Source organism: Ursus arctos, unplaced genomic scaffold (genome assembly GCF_023065955.2).
Source record: "Ursus arctos isolate Adak ecotype North America unplaced genomic scaffold, UrsArc2.0 scaffold_9, whole genome shotgun sequence".
In the NCBI taxonomy this organism is placed as follows: Eukaryota; Metazoa; Chordata; class Mammalia; order Carnivora; family Ursidae; genus Ursus; species Ursus arctos.
Window position 1 is genome coordinate 55432971 of NW_026623111.1, and position 25813 is coordinate 55458783.

The window sequence follows — 25813 nt, forward strand, 5'->3', positions numbered from 1 at the left end:
TCAAAGAGGTTAACAGTTTCTAACCCACTCCTGTATATTTCCTCAGAAAGCTGGGAATACTTTGAAAATCATGGATACTTCTATAATCATTAACACAAATCATTTATGCTAGGATAGCACATAACATAAGGGCTTCTTTACTTTGCTGTGTTAGCTCTTTCAAGTTAGTAGAAGTATTGATAGGTATCCAACATAGCTGAACTAATTTTTAGACCAACAAGTAGCTCTTATGTTCGTGAAATTCCAAGGCCGTGTCCCTACTTATATGGCTAGAAAAAGCTGTTTACTGGTGATAGAGTTCCTAATGCTTTATTGATCTAATATATTATTTAAAAATGCTTTCTCTAATGGACAAAACATAACAAATGGGATTTTAAAGTTTGGAGGGGTTTGCCAGCATATAATAAGTTAGAAAATAAAATTTCATGTTATAACCATCCCTGAAAATGTGTAGAAAACAAGAGCAATTTTACTTAAATACATTTATTCCTCTTGAGCTTTTTGAAACTAGTCTAATGTTTCCAAGGATAATGATCTGAGTTCTAGGACAAAAAATAAGTCATAGGAATTACTGGAAAAAGAACTACGGCTGACTGTTAGATCGTTAAGGAATCTAGTAGCGAATTTAATTTAAATACTAAAAAAAATTCTATGAAACACCATAAAACAATTCATTTTTTAAGTCACACATTTAAAATAAAAGCAATTTGAGACAAATTTTCATGGGGTTGACAGATGATTCTTTCGTTTCAGAGCGCTTCCTCGTGCTTTAATAGGTCAGGGAGTATGTGGAAGTCATATTTACATTTGTACACACACTTGAAACAAACCCCTTTAGAAATGAGATTGTTACATGATCCTCTCATAAAGGAGGAAGGGAATTCTAAACAGCCATGCAAATGGACCTGCATGTGCCAGTCAGAAACTGGACACATCACAGATACTGGCTTTTCAGTAAAAGAACTTAAAATGCAATAAAAGTAAGGAGAGGCATACAGCAAGGCATCAACCAAAATATCAGAACTAATTGGCCAACATAACTATGGCAAATTTTTCTGATATTCTTCCTTAATTTATGCATTTTATTAACATATTTATTTTTCTCATCCCCTAATACAGAGAAAAAATGCATAACAAACTTGTTAAATAACCTTTTCTTCATATAAATAATGAAACAACCTAGATTTCACCAAAAATTAAAACTCTATTTTTGAATACTTTTTGTTTTAAAGAAAGAAGAGCGGGGAGAAATGACCAACAAAAACCACACAGTAATGCATTTATATGTAATTCTGAATCTTGCATATCTATGTATACATACATATACATATATACACATACATCTACACGCATATATATCTATGTATGATTTCTTTGACATTTCTCTAAGAGCATGCTACAGCAAAGCCAGCGGACAGAAACACTTACCAAGAATATGAGGAGAAGCCTCGTCTTCTTGGATTAACACATGTCTAGCACCAGGGGGTATATCAAACATCTTAAGGTACCCTTTGCATGTGTAGTAAATATCGGAGAAAGCAAAGAAGAAAACAAAAGCAACAACCATGGTTAGCCGAGCATGAAATTCTTACTGTTCCTGCGTGCAGAAGAGGGCATCCATAAACTCAAAGAAGCAGTTTCAGAAGTTAACTTCAAAGCATTGGTAGCTTTTGTGACAACTGGCATGAGATTAGAGGAATTCTTTTTTTTTTTTTCTTTTTTTTGTATCAAGAGGGGGGAGTTAATCTTGTTTCTAACCTATCAGTCTTTTACCTTGTACTGAACTGTGAATTGTGTCAACAACAATTGAGGCAAATACTATACTTTCCTGTGACCCTCTATGTGAGTTTAGGTTTTCTGTTGTTGTCATCATTGCTGTTAAATTTATTTGTTTGTTTGTTTAATTTGATTAGAGCTGACACATGTAATGTTATATTAGTTTTGGGTGTACAACATAGTACAACATAGTGATTCGTCCAGTGTATACACTACGCTATTTTAGTTTTCTAAACCACCCTTTTGAAGTGGGGCCAGTGTTTAGTGTCCTTTGTTGGCGAACTTCTTGAGATATTTCATCTGTCTATACATTATTTTAAAAGCTTAAGGGCAAGTATAGATAGCTAAACTTCTAATTAATGAAATATCTTCATATTTAAAGCCTGCTTTGTTCTAAAGAAATTTCAAAAGAAAGAACAGTGAGTGCCTCTCATTTTTCTTGTGATCAGCCATTAATTTAAAAGCCTTGAACAAGTTTTATTATGGGAAAGTTTTAAAATACATTCTTTAGATTTGATCAAATCATTTGGTTGGAAAATATCCACAAGTTATGTCATACATTGCCTTAAAAATGTGCTCTAAACTCAATCTTCTAATCCAGAAATCATGAAATCAATATGCTTAATGGATTGCCTTGGGTTATAAAATCTTGTGTCAATCCTATTATGGTCAATGTCATATAAAGCAAATCCTGGTGTTATCACATGTCCTAAAAATTATCTTAAGATCACTTAGAATTAAGATCCTAACTATAAATCAACAATAGGACAAGCAGAAATCAAGATGTTTTATCCAGGAAATATAAATTAATATAGGCAGATGATGCAACTGACACCTTACATATGAAACATCCAATTCACACACTACAGGATGAGTCTGACAGAAATTCCTTTATAAACACACAATTGCCATCGTTATCAGAAAGAAATATGTTTGTCATTTCTATATGGACAATAAATATCTACCTATGGGTAGATTTACTTAACTTTTTCAGAATATCTATTAGTGTCTTAACTCAATGGCAGAGTCATTTTGGGGTCAGGGTTTTCAGTACCTGAGCCTGGGTAAAGTCGAGTCCGTGAACCACAGCGTGTTTGTCTGCGCATGCAATGGCTGGACGTAACGTGTTTAAGTGCTGACCAAGCACAGCAAAACAGCTTGATGCCATTTATGGATGCCCATCTTTCTGCAGTTTGCTACAACTTACCCAGTACATTTTTAGTTTCCCTTGTTTCAGCAAGAGAAATATTACGAGCTCCTTTGGGTAAAGTGAAGGCGCCTCTTGTCTTCCCTTAAACAGAATGTTTTTAATTAGTGAAGGTTTCATGTTTCTCAAAGTCTTGCTGTTTCATTGACTATACTATAAGTTATATAGATTCTATTAGGTAAGATAACAAATAATTCTGTAATTTTATATGTTGAAGTCAAAATGCATTTTTAATAGTTAGGTAATGCCAATAAACAGTTAATAGTCAATGAAAGTAAGACTAAGAATGAATGAGATATGATAAAGGTGATTGGAAGTTGAATACTTGCAGATTTCATTCTCCAGCAACTTGAATTCTGTATGGCACCTCTTGCTTAAATGTTTCCCTGTTGGAAAATGTTAATTAGTCTATTGAGTGACTATGATGACAACACCAGTGCAAAGAAATGGATGTTAGATTATCTTTGAACAGTCTGAATCCGTATGACTGATGAAATCTTTCTTCTCTTCTGACCTTGATTTGCAGGTTTAGTCTAATTTTTGAGGTATCTGAAAAAAAACCATCATGACCTCGTACCACAGAATGGATGATTAATGGATGGATGATTAATGGTTAATGGTAAAACCTTTTTTCTTTACATTAACTTACTCTGGAAATTAAATAACATGAATGATTTTATACCAAAAAGGATAATACAGCTGCCATAGAGAAAGCACACTTAATTGTTTCACAATAAGATGAAGAAAATTACATGTTTACTCCACCAAAACCATAATATATCATTTTAATTCTGTGTACGTTCTTAAAATTACATAATCAGCCAGAAATGGCAATATTTGTTTTTTTAACCCTTTAACTATCAAATGACTGCACAGGAATATCAAAAACATCAGTAACGAAAGACACTTTGGAGTGGCCTAGCTCTGCCCCACTCAATGTGTCAAAGAGCAATACTGGTCTGGGGTCTGTGTGTGTTTTTTTTTTTTTTTTTTTTAAATAGTTCTTGCTTTATAAAAATAGCACCACGATTAAAAAAAAAAAAAAAAAAAACCACTCTACAGAAGGAACCATGTTCCAACATTGTAAGAAAATGTTCTACTTAAAGCAGCACAAGATAACCACCCCAACCATCCCTTCTTCCCCTGTTCCCTTTCGAACCAGTCATGCGCCACTCCGGCACACTGTTCTTGGTAGTAGGGATCCTAGGGCACCTAAGGCCAGGAGTCTTTGGGGGGAGGGGGCGGTGGGTCTTGCATGGTTAAGCTCTGGGGTAGCTGAGGTCTAACGAGAGTACAAAGAACTGAGAGAATTATTCCATTGGAGTGAAGACTACCTTTTTTATACTTTCTCTTCTTCTATAAGGGAAAATCACCACCACGACAATGTGCTCAAAGTAAACCAATTTCTTAGCTTTATTTTTGTTTTTTCTTATTTTATCATTCTACCAAAGACTATGCCAACTGTGTGGGGATGATGAAAGAGAAGCTTCTCAAGGGAAGTACCATATTGAATTTATCTTTAAATGCTGAATTCCCAGAGACATTTTCTCCACAAATGCTTATTGAATAACTGAATAGTATCTGTCACAAACTAGAAAAGATCGTTCAGTAATAAAAGTTTGTATCCAAACATTTTATGAAAATTCCAGTGAATAATTATGAGATTCTTCATAATTTTACATATTACTTGTGCTTTTTTTTTTTTTTTTCCCATCTGCTGAAACTTCACTGCATGCCTAAGTCCAGGTCATTGACTCTGAAATAAACACTAACATTCACATACACAAGCAATCATACCTCAGGGTTGTCTTTGGTTGTGCACCTAATTTTGTGTAATATTAAGCTTTTAAAATTATGTGAAATATGGAATCTATATTTGTAGATTCATAAATAGGATAAACTTGTTCACCTTTAAAATAAAAGAAGCAAAACTAATGCAATATTTTAAAAGCTGTATTTAAAATTTTGTGATTTTTTTAACTTCTGATCAACAATTTATGTGAACAGAAAATTCAAAATAAGCCTCAATTCTAATAATTAGGTCTAATGTGTTTTATTAAAAACACAAAATAGGGGCGCCTGGGTGGCTCAGTTGGTTAAGCATCCAACTCTTAATCTCTACTCAGGTCATAATCTCAGGGGTTGGGAGATCGAGCCCCTTGTTGGGCTCCACATTGAGTGGGGGTTCTGCCTGGGATTCTCTCTCCTTGTCCCTCTGCCCCTCCCCGCTTGCACACACACTCTCTCTCTCAAAATAAATAAATAAATAAAATAAAATAAATAAACACAAAATAAAACAAAACACATATTTTAGCTAACTACTATAATTTATATTAATTTTATTTGTTCCTTATTTAAATTAAATAGGTACTTAATCATCATGGATGCCATGGAGTATAAATCAGTCCAAGTGTTTTTATTTTTGGTTTTGATTTTTAGTTCCTTAAAAGGTAATCTGGGGGTGTCTGGGTGGCTCAGTTGGTTAAGCGTCTGCCTTCAGCTCAGGTCATGATGCCGGGGCCCCACGTCGGGCTCCCCAAAGAGTGGGGAGTCTGCTTCGTTCTCCCCAAAGACCAGGGAGTCTGCTTCTCCCTCTCTCTCTGACTCTCCCCCCGCTGATGCTCGTTCTGTCTCTCTCGTGCTCGCTCTCCCTCTCTCTCTCAAATATATAAATAAAATCTTAAAAAAAAAAAAAGAAAAGAAAAGGTAATCTGAACAAAAATAAATCAGCAGCTAATTTTTTGTTATGTTTTTAGGAAAAATGCTACATTCCTAAAAGAAGTCTCAAAAAGTACAATACAGAGAAGGATAAACTGAATTCATGAGAGAACTCATCTTACCAATCTTCTTGGGAGTTCTGGTAAATGTCCCCTTTACGGTTCGACAATGAGAATTATCTCCTCCACAGACGCCACACTTATCCTCAACCTTCGTAGAACCGATTTCTTTATCACAGCCCACTTTCTGGAAAGAGAAGATGTTAAACGGGACTAATTTTAATGTGCCAGATGAAGGTCAGCATCCTAGACAAGGACAAACCATTTGTTTTATCGTAAGCCCATAGTGACGCAGTCTGACCAAACCTTGACTCTAGCTCTGATTTTTTAACGCCTCGATCTTTTTGAAGAACTACTATGAAGTCAAATGATTTGTACTCTAGATTAAAATCTACTCTAGGATAAATCTCCCCTGCCTAATGAAACATTTACCCCATCACACATAGTCATGACCCATCCAACATTTATTAAGCACAGATATTGTTGATGCTGAGAAGATAAAAAGTAGGATGGTATTTTTCCCTCGTTGCTCTCCTATTTGGAAAGATGAATAGTAAAACAGTGAGCTGGGCATTAGCATAAGCTTTACAAGCTGGCTAGGGATGCAAAACAAAACTCTACAAAAAATGAAATAAGATGAAATCAGAGAAGGAGACAAACCATAAGAGACTCTGAACTCTAGGAAACAAACTGAGGGTTGCTGGAGGGGAGGCAGGTGGGGGATGGGGTAACTGGGCGATAGACATTAAGGAGGGCACGTGATGTGATGAGCACTGGGTGTTATATAAGACTGATAAATCACTGAACTCTACCTCTGAAACTAAAACCAAACCAAACCAACAAACAAAAAAACAAACAAAAGACTTTACAAAGTGCTGGAGATTTTCATAGGGCCCTGTAGAAAGGCATTTCAAGAACGCAGAGGGATAAAAACAGAGCCATGGAAATTGTATGCTCATGGGAAGTGGGTTCAGAGAGCAATACTAAAGCCATGTTCAAGCCAATGGAAAGTTAGTGCTGTATAAGAAGGGAAGGACAGTGAAAGATTTGCAAAGCACAAGCCATGAAAGGCCTTGAATATCAGGCAGAGTTCACATTTTCACAGGTACTTAACAGGGAACCACTGAAGGTTTTCTGAACTAGTGCAGGATAGGGGGACACGATAGGCCACTACACTCAGAAGTTTGGAATGAAAATGGGCAGAGACAATGAGGACCACACATTTGATGTACCAGATACTATGGGAGGGTGAGAGATGGACCAAAGTCAGATTCTACTTTCAGGGAACATTCATTTCAAATGGGAGGTCTCTGCATACTGGAGATTCATTCCTACACCACTTCGGTTGTGCTGAAGTGATGAAGAAATAGACAGGAGTAAGGTGTTCAGTTAATAAGGCCGATTTCATATCAGTTTAACTTGTGAACATAATAAGAAAGTCAACTGCAGTTTTTAAAAAAGGGTCTCAATGGGGCAAAACCTGGTTTTTGCATCTTCGCCTCTTTTGTTCTCAGGTGGAATTCGATGTTTAAACTTAGAATCAACTGGAAAGTAAGAGAGAGAGAGTGAGAGAGAGAGAGAGAGAATTTCTAATATTTTTTAAATAAAAGATAAAATACATTTAGCATTGTGTTTTTGAGAAAAGCTCTGTCGTGGAAAAGGAGATGACTACTAGGAAAATACTCAAAGCAAAAAAGGCACCTTACCTCCGAACTGCTGTATCCCTAACCAGAGGGATCAGAGTAACTTAGAAAAGGCATTTGGCTGGAAGAGGAGGAAAACCATATTTAAATCTCCATTCTGCCAATGGCCAAACGTTGATGTGAAAAGTGAAATGTCTCCCGCATTTAGTTGAGGCCTCCTCAACAAGTCCTAGGTTCTCAGTTTAGTGTGATTTTACAGATAAGACAGGGTTAAGATCTTTTGAAAACATGCAGATGAACGACAGTCAAAGCAGAATTGCACAACAGCGTAGGACGCTTCCAGCGAAGCCATGTGAACTCACCACGCACTCTCCCCGCACGCATATGCTGTACGGATCTTTGTAAGAACAGTGCGTTCCGTCATGCACCAGCTGTTTCATGTACACCGCATCTCCAGTCTCTCTGGATTGGCAGTAAAGGTGGCATCTTTTCTTGGCTGCAAAAGATGGAGGATTAATTCGACTATGTACATAAAGTGACATATTTGCACACTGCAGCGATTTTATTTTTAACAGAGTTTTTGCACGGTTGCCTGAAAACAAAACATTGTATGAATAAATAAAAGAAAGAGTAGCAGAAAAGGATACATATTTGGCATACTACTGATCTAAACCGTGAAACTTCTGAGAGTGAAAAGTGGCTGAATTAATAATTACATAGGAACGACTGGGACTGTCCCAGGCAAACCGGGTTGGACGTCAACCCTGGATTTAACCACAGCTCTTCGATAAACTTTAATTCAGAACCAATTTCGTTTTAGTGACACTTAGAGAATTAAAAGGGTTTCTTTTTTGTTTGAACTGTTGACCTAGTATGGTTTATGCCTCATGTAGGATCTCATTAGTTAAATGTAATATAATTTATGTGACTCGCTTCACCGAAACAGATAAAAAATAATGCATTTCTTCTTAATGCATTGCAACACTGAATTCCTATGTGGATGCATCTTTCCTTTAAAACAGCTTTTTTTTTTTTTTTTTAATTTTATTTATTTATTTGACAGAGAGAGAGACAGCCAGCGAGAGAGGGAACACAAGCAGGGGGAGTGGGAGAGGAAGAAGCAGGCTCATAGCGGAGGAGCCTGACGTGGGGCTCGATCCCATAACGCCGGGATCACGCCCTGAGCCGAAGGCAGACGCTTAACCGCTGTGCCACCCAGGCGCCCCTAAAACAGCTTTTAACCTGAACTCAGCAGCGTGTTGTGTCATATGGCCATCATGTAACTATTTTGTTTCAGCCACCCAAATATGAAGTACGGTGAGATGTTCCCATTTACACACATTTAACCAAAAATTCAGAGGTATGAAGTGAAACACTAAAATGGAATCTCCAAGTGTCTTTTCTGATAACTAGCGTACAGTACAAAAATAAAAGGTTCAGATGTGCCTTTTGTTCTTAAGTCATGATCTCTTCTTGTTTCTGACTCAGTTGTAAAAGAACTGTGGTTTTTTTTCCCTAGTTATTTGGAAAGGAAAGATCACAGTATTCCAGAGCGTTTCCTAGTAGAAGGGTGCCAGTCAAACGAGGAACCTCGACATGTCTCCTATGGGCTGCTTTCCACGGGTCTTTTCATCAGTGACAGTGGGAATGCCGTTTGCCGGGGACTAGCCCACAATTCTCACCCTTCTAGGGAAAGGCCTACGTTAGCCTTGTTCTTGGAAACCCAGCAGGATTTACCCCTATAAACACCAAGTTTTCTAATTTACCAAGTAAGGACCAAGAGTCCAAGGGATTGGTGTTGACAAGGCTTACACTCTGAGTCACCATCCACACAGCGGGAAGACAGGGAGCATCTACTCACCGTCGGGATGTTCGTATGGCAACCAGTGGTGCTTGGTATTCTGGTATTCAAAGTGGGAGTTACGCTGTTGGCACTGCTGTGCTCTGAAGTCCTCAAAGTGTTTTGGGCATTCTTCTGTATTACAAAGCTGGTACTCAAAATTAACACCAGGACAATCCTGACCACCATTGATGGGCCTAAAAGAAAAGACAACATTGAAAAAGGCCCTTTGGCTCTGGGCCAGCAGTTGAAGCTTGCAGACAGAGTACTTGAAGGCAGAAAGCCAGAGCTTCTCAGCTGCTGACACAAAGTGAATGAACTCATACTTCCTAATTTCGATCCCTTTCCAAAGGCACCATCCTCTCCCTGTGTGTGTGTCTGGGACGGGGTAGGGAGGTGGGGACCAAAATCTCAACTTAAATCAGCATTTCAAACAGTATATTTTGAATGCATGGTGAAAGTTTATAAAGAAATTTAAAAAAACATATGTATGGACTGAGGAAAATTAGATTTCCTACCATGCATAAAACATGTCCATGCAACCCAAAGAAATCTGATCACAGCTCTATGTCTTAGTTTTCTCCTATGTAAAACGCAAAAAATAATCCCATCTTCCTTAGAGAAAAATGGCGAGGACCGCGTAAGTTAACATATTTAACATACTTAGAACACAGCATAGTTCGTAGTGAACCTTAGCTGCTCTTATTATAATTTATATTGTTTTTGTTACTTCCACTAATACTACCAGTATCTCTTCCTGTGAAAACAGTTATGTGACATTTGATATTCTTTAAGAAAAACTTCCTCAGAGCCATCCTGCGGCCAGAGACTAAAGAAGATGCTTTTCTCACCAGAAAGAATGTCTTATGTTTTTGCTGAGCATGCAAGAGGGATTCAATATATTTAGTCTGAGTGAGTGAATGGGGTGCTGTTCCCCCAGTTCCTAGGTCTTGGTTCACTTTCTGTGGTCCTGCTCAGCTATGTTGCTCTCCTAACCCCGGAGTGAGTGATCCCCTGGCTGGAGGGCTTCCTGCAGTGGCCCGCCCAGCCTCGGGGCCCAGGCCTTACCAGCACAGTGACGGGCTTTCCCTGCCCAGCGCCCAAAGGCTTCTAAATACCAATTGCTTCCAAAATCTCTAATCTTCACTTGAGCCTCTCATCTTCACCATTGATGACTCTTCACAAGATTGATGAATGGAGATTTACCCAAAATAGACACTTACACCCCTAGTTTTCATGTTTTGTGTTTGTCACGTACTTCACGAAACAGAATATTAATAACATAATACCGAAGCATTTTCTGGTCTATCCAAAAACAACTAGAATACAGGAGTTTACTCACGTGGGATTATTACACTGGCGTGTTCTGAAACGGACACCAGTTCCACATGTCCGGGAACAGGAGCCAAATTTGGTCCAAGATCCCCAGTTGCCATCTTGTTTCTGTTGATTCGCATTTTTCCACATGCAATGACCCTTATAGCACCACTTAGGAAAATGACAAAAGGCAATTATGAAAGTCATGCATAAGGTGAAGCTCAAGTTATTACACAACTATCGCCAGCTAAAGGCCTTTATTTCTTTTCTCTCCCCCCGTAAAAATGCATTTAAAATTAAGCCAGCACAATCATAACAATAAGGTACCCTATATAGGATAACTTAGACTTGTAGTTTTAAGTATAAAGTGAAAAAAAAATTCGCTCACTCAGACAAGTTTTTAAATGATATACTTACAGTGAATATCAAACAAAACCAATAAGAATGATCTGAGGACCCAACACGCATAGCAGGTAATATTCTACTCTCCATCCCTCATTAGCTACATAGCAGGGTTTTTTAAGGGTAATATGCTCCCCTTCATAATAATAACGAAAAATATGTGCCTTAACTTTGGAGTTAATTAACATATCTAAAACATATACAGTGTTCAAAACACTGAGGTATGTTTCAGAATTTTCATTCACAATGATCCTGAGAGATAGACAGGTCATTTGCTATCTTTACGTTTTAGATGAGGAATATGGGGGGCCAATGATGATGAGGAGGAGAAGACCAACTGGCCAGGAAGTAATTAAGTGGGAACTACTGAACCTTGATACTACAGAGGCACCTCACTTATAGTACCCAGCACACAGCTGGTGCTCGACAGGTATTAGTTCTTTTCCCTTTCAACATTTTGACTTGCTTTTTTGTCCTACCTACAATAAAAATGTTTCTTAAAACTCAAATTTGGTAAATTTAAACAGAACACAAATATATTTAGAGAAGTTGGATGTTCAGGGTTGATTTACAGGATATATTTTTCATAAAGCAAAAATGAATCAATTCATTGTTGCTCTTGATTTTTTGGTCAAAAGTTTGTAACACTGAATTTTTCCAGAGGAACACACTATATGTAATGTGCTTAACATAATACCTAACAAAGTTTAAATACCAATAATGGCAGATTTGATGATGATGATGATGATGATACTTGTAATTCTCAGAGCAAATACAGTTCATACACATTTGAAATAGAGCTTTAAATGGCTTTAAAAGAACTAAAAGCTATGTAAATCTTCCTTGCCAGCTTTTGGTCCTGTCTACAATATCTTATTTCCAAACTAGTCAAGGCTCTTCAACTTGAGTTCTTAACATGCCTTTGTTTTGAGTTTGGTGATCTTTCCCCTTATGAGTAGCGTAGCTTGGCCCCTGGCCAGTTTCTGAGCATTCAATCTTGACTACACAATTTGAGATTTAAAACCTCTGGGCATCTTTCCCCAAGGAGCAAGGCCAAATCTTCTGTATAAATGCACATGACTTTATTTCTGGACAACTTTCACAAGGAGTGGGAAGCCAGCAAGTAAATCAAATCCCATTAGCAGGGGCCCAGATATTCCGCTGAGCTGCTGCTTCCTACTCGATCAGGAGTAGCTGAACAGCGGTCTCAAAGATGGTAGGTAGGTCCGAATCCCCCAAATCTGTACATGTCCTTATTGGAAAACAGTCTTGGCAGACATGAATTGGTTAAGGATTTTGAGATGGAGAGGTTACCCTGGCTTATCCAGGTGGGCTCTAAATGCCAGCACAGCACATGTATTCTTATAAGCGAGGGGCAGAGGGAAATTTACACGCAGAAGAGAAGGGGACAATGTGCCCACGGCAGCAGAAACTGGAATGGTGCGGTTACAAATCAAGGAATGCAGGCAGACCCCAGACGCTGGAAGACGCGAGAACAGATCCTCCCCTCGAGCCTCTGGAGAGAGGATGGTCCTGTCTACACATCGATTTTGGCTCAGTGAAACTGATTTTGGACTTCTGGCTCCTAGAGCTATGAGAGAATATAATTTCTGTTGTTTTCAGCAACTAAGGTTGTGGTAATTTGTCATAGAAGCCCCAGGAAACAATGCTAGTGCATTATCATAATGAAAGCCCATACACCATGGTTGGTACCAGAATGACTACAGCAAGGGTCATAATTTTCCAGGTTTCTAAAGATGATTATGATGAAACCTATCTTAAATCTTCATTGTATAAATAGATATACTCACTTTTCCAGCAGCACATTCAGTCCCATCAAGTGGGGGTCCCTTTTTTGTCTTACAAAAGTAGGGATTATCAGGATGGCTACACCACAGCTGTTTACATGGGTCAAATGTTCGGAACTAGAAGAGAGAGGATCGGGATCTCAATGAAATAGGGTTGGCATGTCATACCAACATGTCCGACAGTATCTTGTACATACTTTCTTCATGTCATGTTCCTTCGGTATTTTAATTTCAAATTAATAGTCATAGTTGGGGCATAGTAAGAAAAAAAATACTGCCTAAGAATTCCAAGGAAAGAATACTTTTATTCTGCTTTTCTAAAATATTGATGGTAAACAATAATTTGTCTGTGATTCTCTGTCTTACTTCAACATTTCTGCATACCATTTCTATTTTATGGTTTTCAAATGGGTAATATGGGAATTTTAAAGAATTTGTAAATATTATGACCATTTCAAATATGAAAACTTATTAAAATGCTTTTGCAGCATTCATCAAAACAGTTTCTCTTTATCCTTGTAGTTATGAACCAGTCAGATTATGAATAATACTGAGCTGACTAAAAGCAGAAAATATTTATAAGGCTTGCTATGTGAGATAAGGTGTTCTAGGCATAACAAAATCTCACAATACATTCATGTGGTTTATAAGGTACTTTCCATACATTTAATTCTCAAAACAATCCATGACTGAGAATATGAGTTATAAGGCAAGGCTTTAGTTATGATTATAAGTGAGACAATAACAGCCAGACTAGAATCTTCGTATTCTCACTTGTGAGAATGTTTTTTGTTTTCCTAAAACACCACATTATTATATCCAAATGGATGTGTCCACACATATTTGTGTGTGGTCTTTGATCTCTTTGTAACTAGAAACATCTTACCATTCTCTAGATTTAAGAAAAAAATCAAATACCAGTTTATCCATATAGTCATTGCTTACAGCACTAATCACCCACAAAATAGCCTTATGGTCATAGCTTTTATTTTTTTTAATTGTACTCATTTTGGACCTGGGTTTGTTTGTTCTAATTCTTATTACTTAATGCAGAAATTGTACTTTTCCATGACATTGAGCCAAAGCTTTAGAATTCTCAGGTCTAAAGCATTAAAGCAGGTAATAAGGAGCTGACAGCGTGTACCTTACACACAGACCAAACGGTTGTAGGTAGATGGATATGGAAGATTTCAAACAGCAGATCAACTTCTTTTCAGTACCTTGAAATACTTATTTTCTTTGCTCTAACACATAAAGCTTGCTCCAACATATAAAAAGCCCCTCCTTTCTTCCTTTTCTTTTCTTTTTTTTTTTTTTTAATGAACTACTTAAGTTCAATGCAGGAATTTAGTGAAACATAGCTCTAATGTTCACACCCACATGGAGGACTGGCTTTACTGGACTCCATTTACTATGTGCCTGCACTGTGCTAACCACTGTAATTACAGTATCAAATTTAATCCTGATGTCAATTCTATGAGATAAATACTATCATTATCCATATTTTACACCCAAGGAAATTAAGAGAGATCGAATAAAGTGCTCAAAGTCATACTTCTAGTAAGTATGAGATCCAGATTCTGACAACCCACCTAGTCTGAGTATGAAACCCATATTCCTGACCTTCATGCTACACTAGGACTCTCACATGAGAATATACCAGGACCACCCTTCCCTATGGTCACAGCTACATGAAATCCTGGGCAACAAACGAATGAAAAACAATATACTGAAGGCTTGGAAGTCATCTCTGAAGGTCACAGAAACTAAGGGAGCATCAGAGCCTAAAGCTTTAGAGCTTGACAATCTTAGTTTCAATGTCTAGCTCCCCTATTGACCAGATGTGTGATTTAAACAAATTGCTCAATCTAAGTCTTAGCTTTTTCATCTGTAAAATAAAAATATACCAACTCCCATCTAGTCTGCTACAAGGATTAAATAAGATAATATACTGGAAGCTCTTAGCTTCAGCACATAGTGACACAGCAAACACAAAATCATTGATAGATATTCTTCCACTTGCACCAGTGAGTCTATAAAGGTCATCAAACAGGAGCTATGCAAATAGATTTCAAGAAGCAAAATCTCAATTGACCGTGAGTAACATACCGCAGTGCACATTTTATAGCCAACCCCAAAGTCAAAACGACATTGCTCATCCATAGAATAATTGATTCCAGGAAGTTCTGGGAGTTTGGGCCAATCATGTTCAAAAGGGTCATCAAGGAGACAGTCATAGGAACTGTAGAAAGGAAAATATTTCATGCCGGTAAATGTTCATTTTTTTTTATCACATCCTAATGAAAAACTATTCTTAGGTTACAGACCCTGGAATTTCATCCAATCATACAGCAAGGTCATACCTTTGAAGGTTTTGGGTTTCACTTCCATTTAGAAAAAGACCCATCATCCTTATTCATTCCAAAAAAGAAGCCAAACATGACCCAGGAATACAGGAGAATTGTGACAGCCTTATTCATGGCCCCAGCTACAGGGACTATGTGGCACTCTCTGCAGGTGTCACATGACTGTCCTCGCTCCTCATCCTGAACTCAAGTTTGACCACCAAAGATTACACAAGAAATTTACTAAAAGGAGACCACGGTTAACAATTCTTTTAAATTCTAGTCTTACTGCTTAAAATATTGTGATTACATTATGGTGTCATTGTGCCCAAACCTCTGAGTCATAAGAAAATGTTCATCATGAGCAACAATTCTCATTCCCTGGGAGTTTGGTTAAGATCAAGGTCCTAAAAGTCAGTTTCATGTCTGCGTTATGCTACAACATAAATGCTCTCAGAACATGCAGAAGGGGACGTACTGGATGTATCTCTTCAGTTCTTGGCCACTGCACCGGGACCAGTGGTAACGATGAAACGCTGCTTGCACCAAGGGGGCCATGACACTCCCCATAGCGGTCTCATCACCACACCTGTTGCCTTGTCCGTCATGCTCCATTCCCAGCCTACAACAAAAGTGAGACCTCACCAGTAAGAATCAGAGGGGCCGTGGATTTTGCTTGATTTCACTTTTGGAAATAAATTTAGGGGAATATGCATTTTATAAATTAGCGTGGCTTTTGCGGAGGAGTCCCAGAGACTGTGAAGTAGAGAACACTCTGACAGAAATGTCTTCCTTGTCTGATAGCTATGAAAAGTGCAGGGGTGTCTCTGCAAGCCAGAGTCACTTATTAACTTTCAGTGCATGACCTCTTCCCTGTTTTCAGCTCCTCACACTTGGCAAGGAATGAGGGTTGCATGCTGGCATGTACTCTGCCCAAAGTATGAACAATACTGAGAGAAGCAGGGAAGAAAAGACTTTTTTTTTTTTTTTTTTGCTTTATAGCTGTCAACAGTGACTTACACATGGCCAGTCTCATGGGCTACTACAAAAGCAGATGAAAAACCATCCTCATGATTCAGGGTACAACTTCTCACTGGATGACACATGCCTGTGACTGGAGCATACCCTGTAGAGAATAACAATTACTTTTATTTTCATTTTATGAGAAAGCCCATTAAGAACTACTACTGGACCTTTGCCTAGAAAAAAAAAAAAAGAGCTTTTCAGGAAACAGAGGCAGTATTATTTCGCTGCTAGCATTGTGCCACATTCTCTTGGGAAAGCCACACACAGGTAATGGTCTCTAAAAAGATTCATTGGGTCTGTGTTTTCTCCTTCCCTAAGGGAAGGAACTGCCTGGGGTTACTATTCTGTTCTGCCCACCAACAAAGCTCTGTCTTTCTGTTTTTAGTGAATGGTCCTTCCTATGATGGTACTGATAAAGGGAGACAGAAATTCCATCAACGTTGAAAAGAAACTCATCAGTCCACTTTTTTTTTTCCAAAGTCTACATCAGAATTTATTAGATGAATGTAGGCTGACTTTGGAAGAAAGGTTTCTGGCAGCAATCATTTCTCATGGCATCTCCTTTCCCCTTCCAAGCAGTTAGTGGAAATCACACTGCATTTTACAGCATCCCTTCTACACCCCCAAATGCACAGTCATTGTCTTAAAGGCAAGAACAATGTATTATAGCATTTAAGTGGCATTTAACATTGTGAATTCCACAGAAGTCACTGGAAGCAATAGAAAGAAAGTGTATGCCTGGCTGACACATGATGGAAAGTGATGGTAGGGATCTGAATATTTGAACAGACTCCTTGATTTAGAATCATTTTTGAAAAGTCATGCCCTTAAGTTTTTCTTCTGCATATTAATAGAAATACCTTGCATTCCAGCAGGTCCAAAGTCTTGCCTGGTTAAGAAAATTGCATGATCATGGTGTTCAGAGTGGTTCGGATCAGACTTTTGTTGTTGGCAAGCCCAGCGACACACGTTCTCCAAGCTTCTGGATGGGTTTCCCCTTTCTATGAGGCTGATGGACTAAGAGGAAACAGTGTGTTGAGGAAGCACACAATACTTTCCCAAAGGCTTCCTTTTATCATCTGCTCTGAAGTCAACATTTGGGAGGGCAATACTTCAATGATGTTCAATAATATTATTTAGGGCTTATGCATCTATCTACCCTTGTTTGGGAATTCTAAGTGCCCGTGAAGGATATCTGAATGACGATCAGTGGTACCTGTGTGAAAGGTGACTGACACATTTGCGGGAACAGGTAACACTGACATTTGCTATCGTGGGGCAACTCAATGTTAATCATTGGGGTAAGAATTATAGTAGTCCATTTCCTAATTCAGCTCAGATTTCTTACTTTTATAGATACTAAGAACAAAAAAAAAAAAAAAGGAAAAGATTTATCCAGAGCTGTTAAAGTGAAAGATCTTTAGGTAAAATTTTTATTTATTTATTTTTTTTGGCCCAGAATTGATCAACAAATGTGGGGAATATAAATTCTTCAATGAGCTGGCAAAGCTGGTCAAGTCTTCATTTTGGGAAGTGGTCAAATTACATAAACCTCACACTGAAGAAACAACTACCCGTTTTTTTAACCCCAGCGGGACGAAGAGAGATGTACTCTCATCTGGCAGTTACAAGAGATGGATTAACATTGCCTGGAATGTTGCTACGACCACATTATGTTCAGTAGTTACAAATTCAGAGGGAAAAGGGCCCATCCTTCAAGAACCCAGTATCCATACTTCCCGGGGTAGTTCTGATACAATACGAAATTGAATTTGGACCCCCAAATTAGTCTCTACTTGGCTGACAGCCTGAGAGTTTTGTTACATTTCAGCAAATATCATTAGCAGTGTTTACATTCTGAATAAAATTAGCTTGGTTTATTATATGCTGATCACATACTTCTCCAAACAAATCATATAACAACCAATTGAAGGCTGTTAACATCTCCAGCTGGAGCTGACTTGTACTTACTGTTAATGACACAAAGTAGGTCGGGTTTATGGAATAAAGTAAAGATCAATGACACCTTCTCATCAGAAAATGATAAGTGGGTGTTAAATACATAATGAAATGCAACCACATGGATTTTTTCCTGTTTGCTAAATGCGTAGTTTCCTTAGTATTTCATGATCAGGAGGATTAATTATGGGAGGGGGCATGTAATTTTAAATATCAAGAAAATTGCCAAGTTAGGCACTTTCTCAAAGGAAGAAACCATGGTCATCCACTTCATTATTTCCAAGGACAAGGACACATTTACTGCCATTTTAAAGCCAACTGAAGTTAGTCTCATTTAATGAAATTTCTACCATGTGCATTTTGACCTAACTTTTTGTTTTCGAAAGGATTAAAACTCTTCTAAGTGAATATCCACTGTATACTTTCTTTTCTTAGGTGGAACGATATACATGTGAAATACTGTTTTTAACAAATCATGAGAGGGCAAGGATCTTTGCTATTTTTCTTCACTGATATATTCAAAGCACCTAGACACATAGTAGGCACTTGGCATAGATATTTTGAATGAATAAATGGTTCATGAATTTGATGATAAGGGTAGACTGAGACATTCTCTTTCCTCACAACGGTATCCATTTGTTTTCATTCATACAGTCATGCCTAGAGCCAGGATAACTACCTACGACTCCGTTAGATAGATAAGCAGAGTGAATGGTATCGGCTCAAAAATCATTACGTGCTCCGAGTGGGAGAGCTATTCTTGTTGTGACAGTTTTTCCTCCTCAGTTCTAATCAGCTAGGTCTATGTGAGACATCAATGCCACATGTTAACTGTAGCTACAGAAATGTAATCTTCCATTTGCTAGCCCAGTCCTTCACGTTCATACTTCACATATTTTAAGACATTTTACCTTTGCATAACCCAGCATTATCATGCGCACCAGGACCACATTTATATGCACTCCAAGGGACTCATCATGGTAAATTTCATTCACCTGGAAACAAAGCAGATCGTTGCTAAAGGAAAGGTAACATAACGACTTCATGAGATGTACATTTGAGGGATCAGCCATGTAATCACAAGTACTGGAGTCAAGTCACTTTTTTTTAAATTTTATTTAAGCTGAACGCTCTTACCTTTAGCTTTGAAACAATTCTCAGATATGTGAATTACTGATTTTGTAAACCCCACAGTACCATGAACAATGGAGAATATACTTTAAAAAGGCTTCATTAAACTATTGTTGTGTTAGAAAGAGTCCAATGTGCTATAATCCACATATAATATTCACCAAAAGCAACCAAAAGTGGGCGACTCTGACAAGAGTCTACTAGCGGTGCGTAGCCACAGTCATGTAGAGGAAAACAGACAGCAGGCATTTGTCTGGGTGCTCACGTCACCACCAGGGGTCCTACGTCTGGTTGGGAGAGCCCACAGAAATGGAGTTGGTGTGCAGGAGTTAATGGTTTATCTGCAGGCTAGTAAGTCAGTAGGCCTCCCAGTGCTCCCCCCCTTGGAGTGGGGCAGCTGAGTCAATGATTATTTACAAGTCCTATACTGTTAGAAATCCTTCAATATCTGAATTACTAAGGTGACTGTATGAGTGCACATTAGATGAATATCACTCTTGAGTATAACTCAGAAAAGCTAAGTTGAGTCACTCCTTTTTATTTAATTTTTAAAGTTGAGCTAAAATTTCTAAAAGAGATTTGGTCTACTTTAAAATCATAGATACTAGAATTTAAGCAACCTCGGAGATCATAGTCCAACACAGATTTATACAGAGGAGCAAGATGAAGACAATAGAAGTTAACTGGTATGCAAAACCCACAGTCAATTGTTGGAAGATATGAATCTAAAGTAGACCATCCTTGCATCTTCTGATTAAGCTGGTGCAAAATCAGTGTGAGTGAAGTTGCTTATTAAATTGGCAAATGGTCCCAAGAATGGGAAAGGTGGAGTTATCTGACCAGATTATAAAAAGTCTTAGCTATTTCCAGGGACAGGGATCAAACATTTATCACAATAACTAAAACAGGGATGGAAAACTGACTGCAATTCGACTTGAGATCCGGGAGACTATAAGCACAGCAAGTGGAAAACCTATAGAGAAAAGATAACCATAATATCACAGAGAGAGACTTTAAAAAGAAATCTAGCTTAATAATGACTGAATGTTCTAAAAAGTTTCCACAGAATTCAAGAATCATAAAATTGCCAATTACCACACTGACCAAGAAACAGGACCGAGAACTCTCAACCGAAATATTTCAAGAATCTATTGGGACTTAAAAAATCAAGGCCTAAAATATAGACTAAAGGCATACTTACTAAATAAGGCCTAAAAATAAGGCCTAAAAAAAAAATCAAGGCCTAAAATATAGACTAAAGGCATACTTACTAAATTTGTATGGAATAAAAGAGAGAACAGCTAAGATGGAGGTAAAAAAAAAAAGCTGCAGAAAGGAGTATGTGCTAAAGACGACAACGTACAGTTTGACAAGAGAAGATGCAGGATCCTCTTAAGCAGAAAAATGCATTTACATACACACATACAGTTTACAAATGCGCATCCACACAGAGAATGGTAAGACCCAATTTAATACCTGTTCAAAACAAGCCGAGTTAAAACAAAGAAACCTCTGCAATGTGTCTGCACAGGTGTGTAGACAGGCAGCCCAGGAGGAAGCCATCCCCTTTGGAGGCCAGGGTGTACCTGAAGTATTGAGTACATTTTATCTACGATGTCTTACAAAAGAGAAGTTGACAAATATGAATGTATCCAGAAAGGAGCAAAAAAGCAAAAAGCCTCGAAAGTGTGTCACATAAAGAAGGGAAGATGTAGTGGCTGAAAGCCTAGTACAGAACATCAAGAGTCTCGGCTGGTCTCTTGGTTCAACCCTCAGCATTGTATGGTCTCCATCTTTCTTTGCCTTGGCCAAAGGGGCATAATAAGAATACTACCAGACTGGGCTAGTGCAAGAATTAAAAGATTTAACTCATGCAAACAGATTGCTCAGAAAAATTTATGAGTGAGAAAGAGAGAGAGAGATTACGGAACAGATTATGGGAAACAGAAAAGAAAAACCTAGAAAGAAGACTTAATAGCTGCCATATGGAAAAGGGGTTCAATTTATTCCATAAATCTACAGAAAATAAATAAAAACCATGGGTTCAAGCTGAGAGGGGTAGATTCCAGGTCAATATAAGAAAAGACTGAATGCTGGACAAAAAAGCTGTGATTTCGTGTAACCTTTTTGGTCATGGGTACATTCTCTTATCTTACCCCCACACCTGCCTAATTGAAGACCGAATCCCCTTCCTCTTTTGGATTAATTATCTGATAGAAATTCCTAATATTATAATTCCAATACAAGTAAGTGGTCTGAAGCCAGGCATGTCACGAACACATTGATCCAGAGACTCAGGGACATTCCAAGAGACTTCTCGAAAGGCAGCTGTTCTGAATTAGCAACATGGCTGCACTCACGGGTCCTCAGCTTCATGCAATTGAAATGTAAAAGCATTTGATGTTAAAAAAGACAAAAGACCGAAAGCAATGCTAGTAAATACACAAAGTAAGGGAACAATAAAATTTTAAATGAAGGGAAAGTAGTTAGGTAAAGAAAAAAATTTCTAGAGCAGAGAAGACAGAAGGAAGGCGACGCTCAGAGCCACTGCAGAGCAGCAGTGACAACCATAGTTTAAAATGCAGGAGACACATCCGAAAATCTTGGACTCATACAATGGAGGACAGGTGGCAACAATGCCAAACCGCTTATGATAGTTGAGTTAGTATAAGAATGTATAATCACCCTAAATTAGCAAATTCATCTGTACTTGGGAGATTTTAAAATCCGTATAATACCAAGGAAGTCTAATGGACAAAATTCATGTTTCCCATGGTAAGATTACATTATAAAATGATGGGGTAGAAGGACACTTTTTTAAAAGTCAAAGTTACCATTCACCAAACGAAAAGTACTGTTTAACAAAAGTCACTATGATGCCAGGCCAATTAGATACGCCAGCAGAAACCAAATTAAAATCCATCAGGGAATCTTCTAGGTCAGCACACATTTGTGAAACTGTCATGGGACATACATTAATTATTATGGGTAGAAATCACCAGATATAAGGCAATAATATGTACACAGAGCAGAAAGTATTCTTTCAATATGGCAAGCCAACACACGTTAGGTGTCAATGCAAAGCACTGGATATCACTTATTATTTTGCTTTTCTAAGTTAAAAAAAAATACACAATTCACTTTAAAATGTACTTAATCGTTTGACTGCTTTTCATTTTGCTAGGTCTTATTAATAATAGGATGCAATGCTTTTATACTCAGAGGCCTATAGGATATGATGAGCTGAAGAAATAATCGATAAGATATTCAAAGACCTGGATTCTGTGCCAGCTATGCCACTGAGGAACTGAGTGACCTTGGGCTCATCACTTAACCCCTCTGGGCCTCTGTTTTCTCACTGGCAAATTATGATTGGACTTGCTCTGCCTGCTTCAAATCTAGCAAAATGCCACACAATTGCCTTCAGGAAAACACCAAGAACTTTAGCACCCTTCCATGTACCCTTGGAAAAGATTTTAAAGACTTATGGATGTATTTCACAATTTACAGGAAAAGAACAAGGAATCCAACTGCCTCCTTCTTAATTTTCACCTAAAAGTGACTTCAAGACTTTTACACTTGAAATCTCAATTGAATGAAAGGTGTGATTTAAATTTGATCTATGAAAAAACTCTGGGGAAAATCATTTGACAATTTTTTTCAAAAATACCGTCTCAATGTACAAAACTCCTTCCAGCAGATGGCGGTATATGCATTTTTGAGGGAGGTAAAGGCTGCTTAATACACCTGGAGGTATTTACTCACCAGTTGTTATGTCTGCCTTTTCCTATATTTACACATAAATAAAATAACTTCCTCAAAATTAAATAAGAGTTTTAAAATATTCTAGCCTAAGGAAAACATTGAGTCATTTGACTCTTGAAAGCAAAGAAAAATATTGAAGACATCTTTATTTAGATTGTTTTTCAATGTCATCTATTAAAACATAGGAGAGGCAAAGAGAAACTCCCAGAATCTGACAATAAGTTAATTACAAATTTTAACAATCAATAAATTATATACAGAATGAACTAAAAACATATCATACTGGGGGTGCCTGGGTGGCTCAGTCGTTAGCGTCTGCCTTCAGCTCAGAGCGTGATCCCAGCATGCTGGAATCGAGCCCCACGTCAGGCTCCTCCGCTGGGAGCCTGCTTCTTCCTCTCCCACTCCCCCTGCTTGTGTTCCCTCTCTCGCTGGCTGTCTCTATCTCTGTCAAATGAATAAATAAAATCTTTAAAAAAAAAAACATACTGAATGAACCACGTGAATCTGTCAAGATGAGCTAAAACAATATTTGTTAATTTTTTTTACATTTTTACATTTTTACAACTCTTAGTGACAAGGAAAGCAATTGTTTTCCTAAGTAAAAGCAACAACAACAAACAGAAACAACAGCTAACATTATATAGAGCTTTCCGGATTCCAGACACTGCACTAAATACTTTATATTCATTCAAGTAATCCTTGCAACAACTTTAGAGATATTATCATCTCTATTTTACATCTATGATGTTGAGGCCCAGAGAAGTCAAGTAACTTGCCCAATAGACACAGCAAAGGAAGAAAACCTAGGCAGTCTGGCTCCAGAATCAGTAGGGTTCACCACCTTGCTATACTTCCACAGACCCACAGACCACAGCACTGTCACTCTGCACAAAACAGCTGGTTTTAGAATAAACAATAGTGATTTGCTATCCCTGGATTTAAGAAATTGGTGTGTGAGTACATTGAGAAAGAGGACTTAGCAACTTCACTTCCTTTTCACAATCTTCCTTCATGTAAATTTTAAGGAAATGTGGAATTGAACTCTGAATTTGCTATAAATAAGGATTTCTTGATGATCAATATGATGGTATTCTAAAAAATACTGGGAAAAACAAAGATGCTAGAGCAGATCACTGGAAAAACTGAATAAGAAAAGATAGGGCTGAAATTTATAACCAGTGTTTTGGGTATGTAAGCATAAATATTCTAAGAAGTCAGATATTTGACACAATATAATGCAAATATATGTAAAACCAAATATCATTTTACCACGTGAGCCAATCTATTAGAATGTGTGTAGATTTTCTATGAGGTGTTCAGGGTGGAGCCCAGAGCTTTTATTAAATTACCTGAAAGAAGGGGTAAACAGAACATTAATTCAATTTTCAGATGACCTTAAATTAGAAGGGGTTGCCAATGATGTGGGGGGGGGGGGGAAGGTAAAATCAAATCAAGTATTCTTTTCCTTGAAAGGAAAATTCCTTCCAGGTTTGTTCCCGGACAGGACAATTTCTCCCAGGACATTTCCCTGGCAGGACAATCTGACCTGCTTTGTCTGACTAGCTGATGAACAGCTTTGTCTGGCTTCAACAAAGCAACATTCATTTTTCTTTTAGATGGGTGGATTAGGTCTTGAGAGACAGTATGGCTGAGTGGTTAAGAGCATGGGCTCTGTAGCCAGACTACCTGGGTTTGATCTTAGCTATGTGACCTTGGGCCTGTTATTTGCCTCTGTGCTTCAGTCTTCTCATCTGTGAAATGGGCTAATTATAGGATTGTTGAGAGGAATAAATGACCTTATATATGTTACAGTGCTTAATAGTGCTGGCTCTTGCAAGTGTAAAATCAAAACATTGTTAGCCATTATTTGTACAGAAGAAAATAAATGATACCCCAGTATGATTTTTTAAAAGAGAGAGAGACTTGGTTTATGGAAGACAAACAAGTAATCACAATATAGCCTAGGTAATCTGGGCTGGTCATGAAAGCATTCTGAAATGAACTGGGAAGAAACAGTACTCTCTCCACATCTCATCTCTTGCAGAGCTAAAAATTTCTGAACACCCACCTACTTGTATTCTCGCCCATACTCTATATTCCTTTTATTCAGAGTAGGTAGCTGACTCTCTTTTCTTTTCTCACCTCCAATCACACACTAATGATAACTACCTTTATTAACAGTCTTGTCAAATACTTACTGAACAGTTACTATGTGCCCAAATGTTCTTGGGGCAGGAAACTGAATAGTAACTGAGTTTGAGTCTGTTCTTATCATGACTATGTTCTAAAAGGTAAAATATGCACAGACAAAAACCAATAATAATTTAAAAAAAAAGACACGCAGACCAGGTCATATCAGATAGGAATAGGTGCTCTGAAAGAAACAGAAGTTACAGGATTTTCCCCTCAAAAGATCAGCACAACTAAAATTCAGGTGAGTCTATGTGAGGCTGATGCCTGTTCTTTTTTCACAACTACCATGCTTGCCTTTTTCTTTCTGTCCCAGCTGAAGTGCTAAGTCTCTAGCTCCTTCTGCTCCAAAGATGGACTCCAAAAATTTAACTCTTTATTGCCTGTATTCAATCTCTCACTTTCATGGAGTTCCTTTTCCTCCTTAATTAACATTTCAATTCTCCCTCATCATGAAAAAATAGCCCATCTATAGTGCTAGAAGCATGCAGAACTATTTAGCAGTGTGTTCGTCAATGATACTATTCTTTTTTTTTTTTTTTTAAGATTTTATTTATTTGACAGAGAGAGAGACAGCCAGTGAGAGAGGGAACACAAGGCAGGGGGAGGGGGAGAGGAAGAAGC

At 37.9% G+C, this 25813-nt stretch overlaps 1 protein-coding gene across 1 annotated transcript in view; it reads right to left on the reverse strand.

Annotated features, from left to right (window-relative positions):
* ADAMTS3 (ADAM metallopeptidase with thrombospondin type 1 motif 3) overlaps positions 1-25813 on the reverse strand; it is a 256015-nt gene that overhangs the window by 23076 nt on the left and 207126 nt on the right. Inside the window, exons 6-16 of the mRNA XM_026509996.4 lie at positions 19012-19095; positions 17002-17158; positions 16136-16241; positions 15594-15737; positions 14880-15012; positions 12774-12887; positions 10586-10731; positions 9265-9440; positions 7766-7899; positions 5824-5947; positions 1429-1509 (exon numbers count right to left, since the gene is read on the reverse strand). Coding sequence (XP_026365781.3) covers positions 1429-1509; positions 5824-5947; positions 7766-7899; positions 9265-9440; positions 10586-10731; positions 12774-12887; positions 14880-15012; positions 15594-15737; positions 16136-16241; positions 17002-17158; positions 19012-19095 — 1399 coding nt within the window. The remainder of the gene's footprint in view (positions 1-1428; positions 1510-5823; positions 5948-7765; positions 7900-9264; positions 9441-10585; positions 10732-12773; positions 12888-14879; positions 15013-15593; positions 15738-16135; positions 16242-17001; positions 17159-19011; positions 19096-25813) is intronic.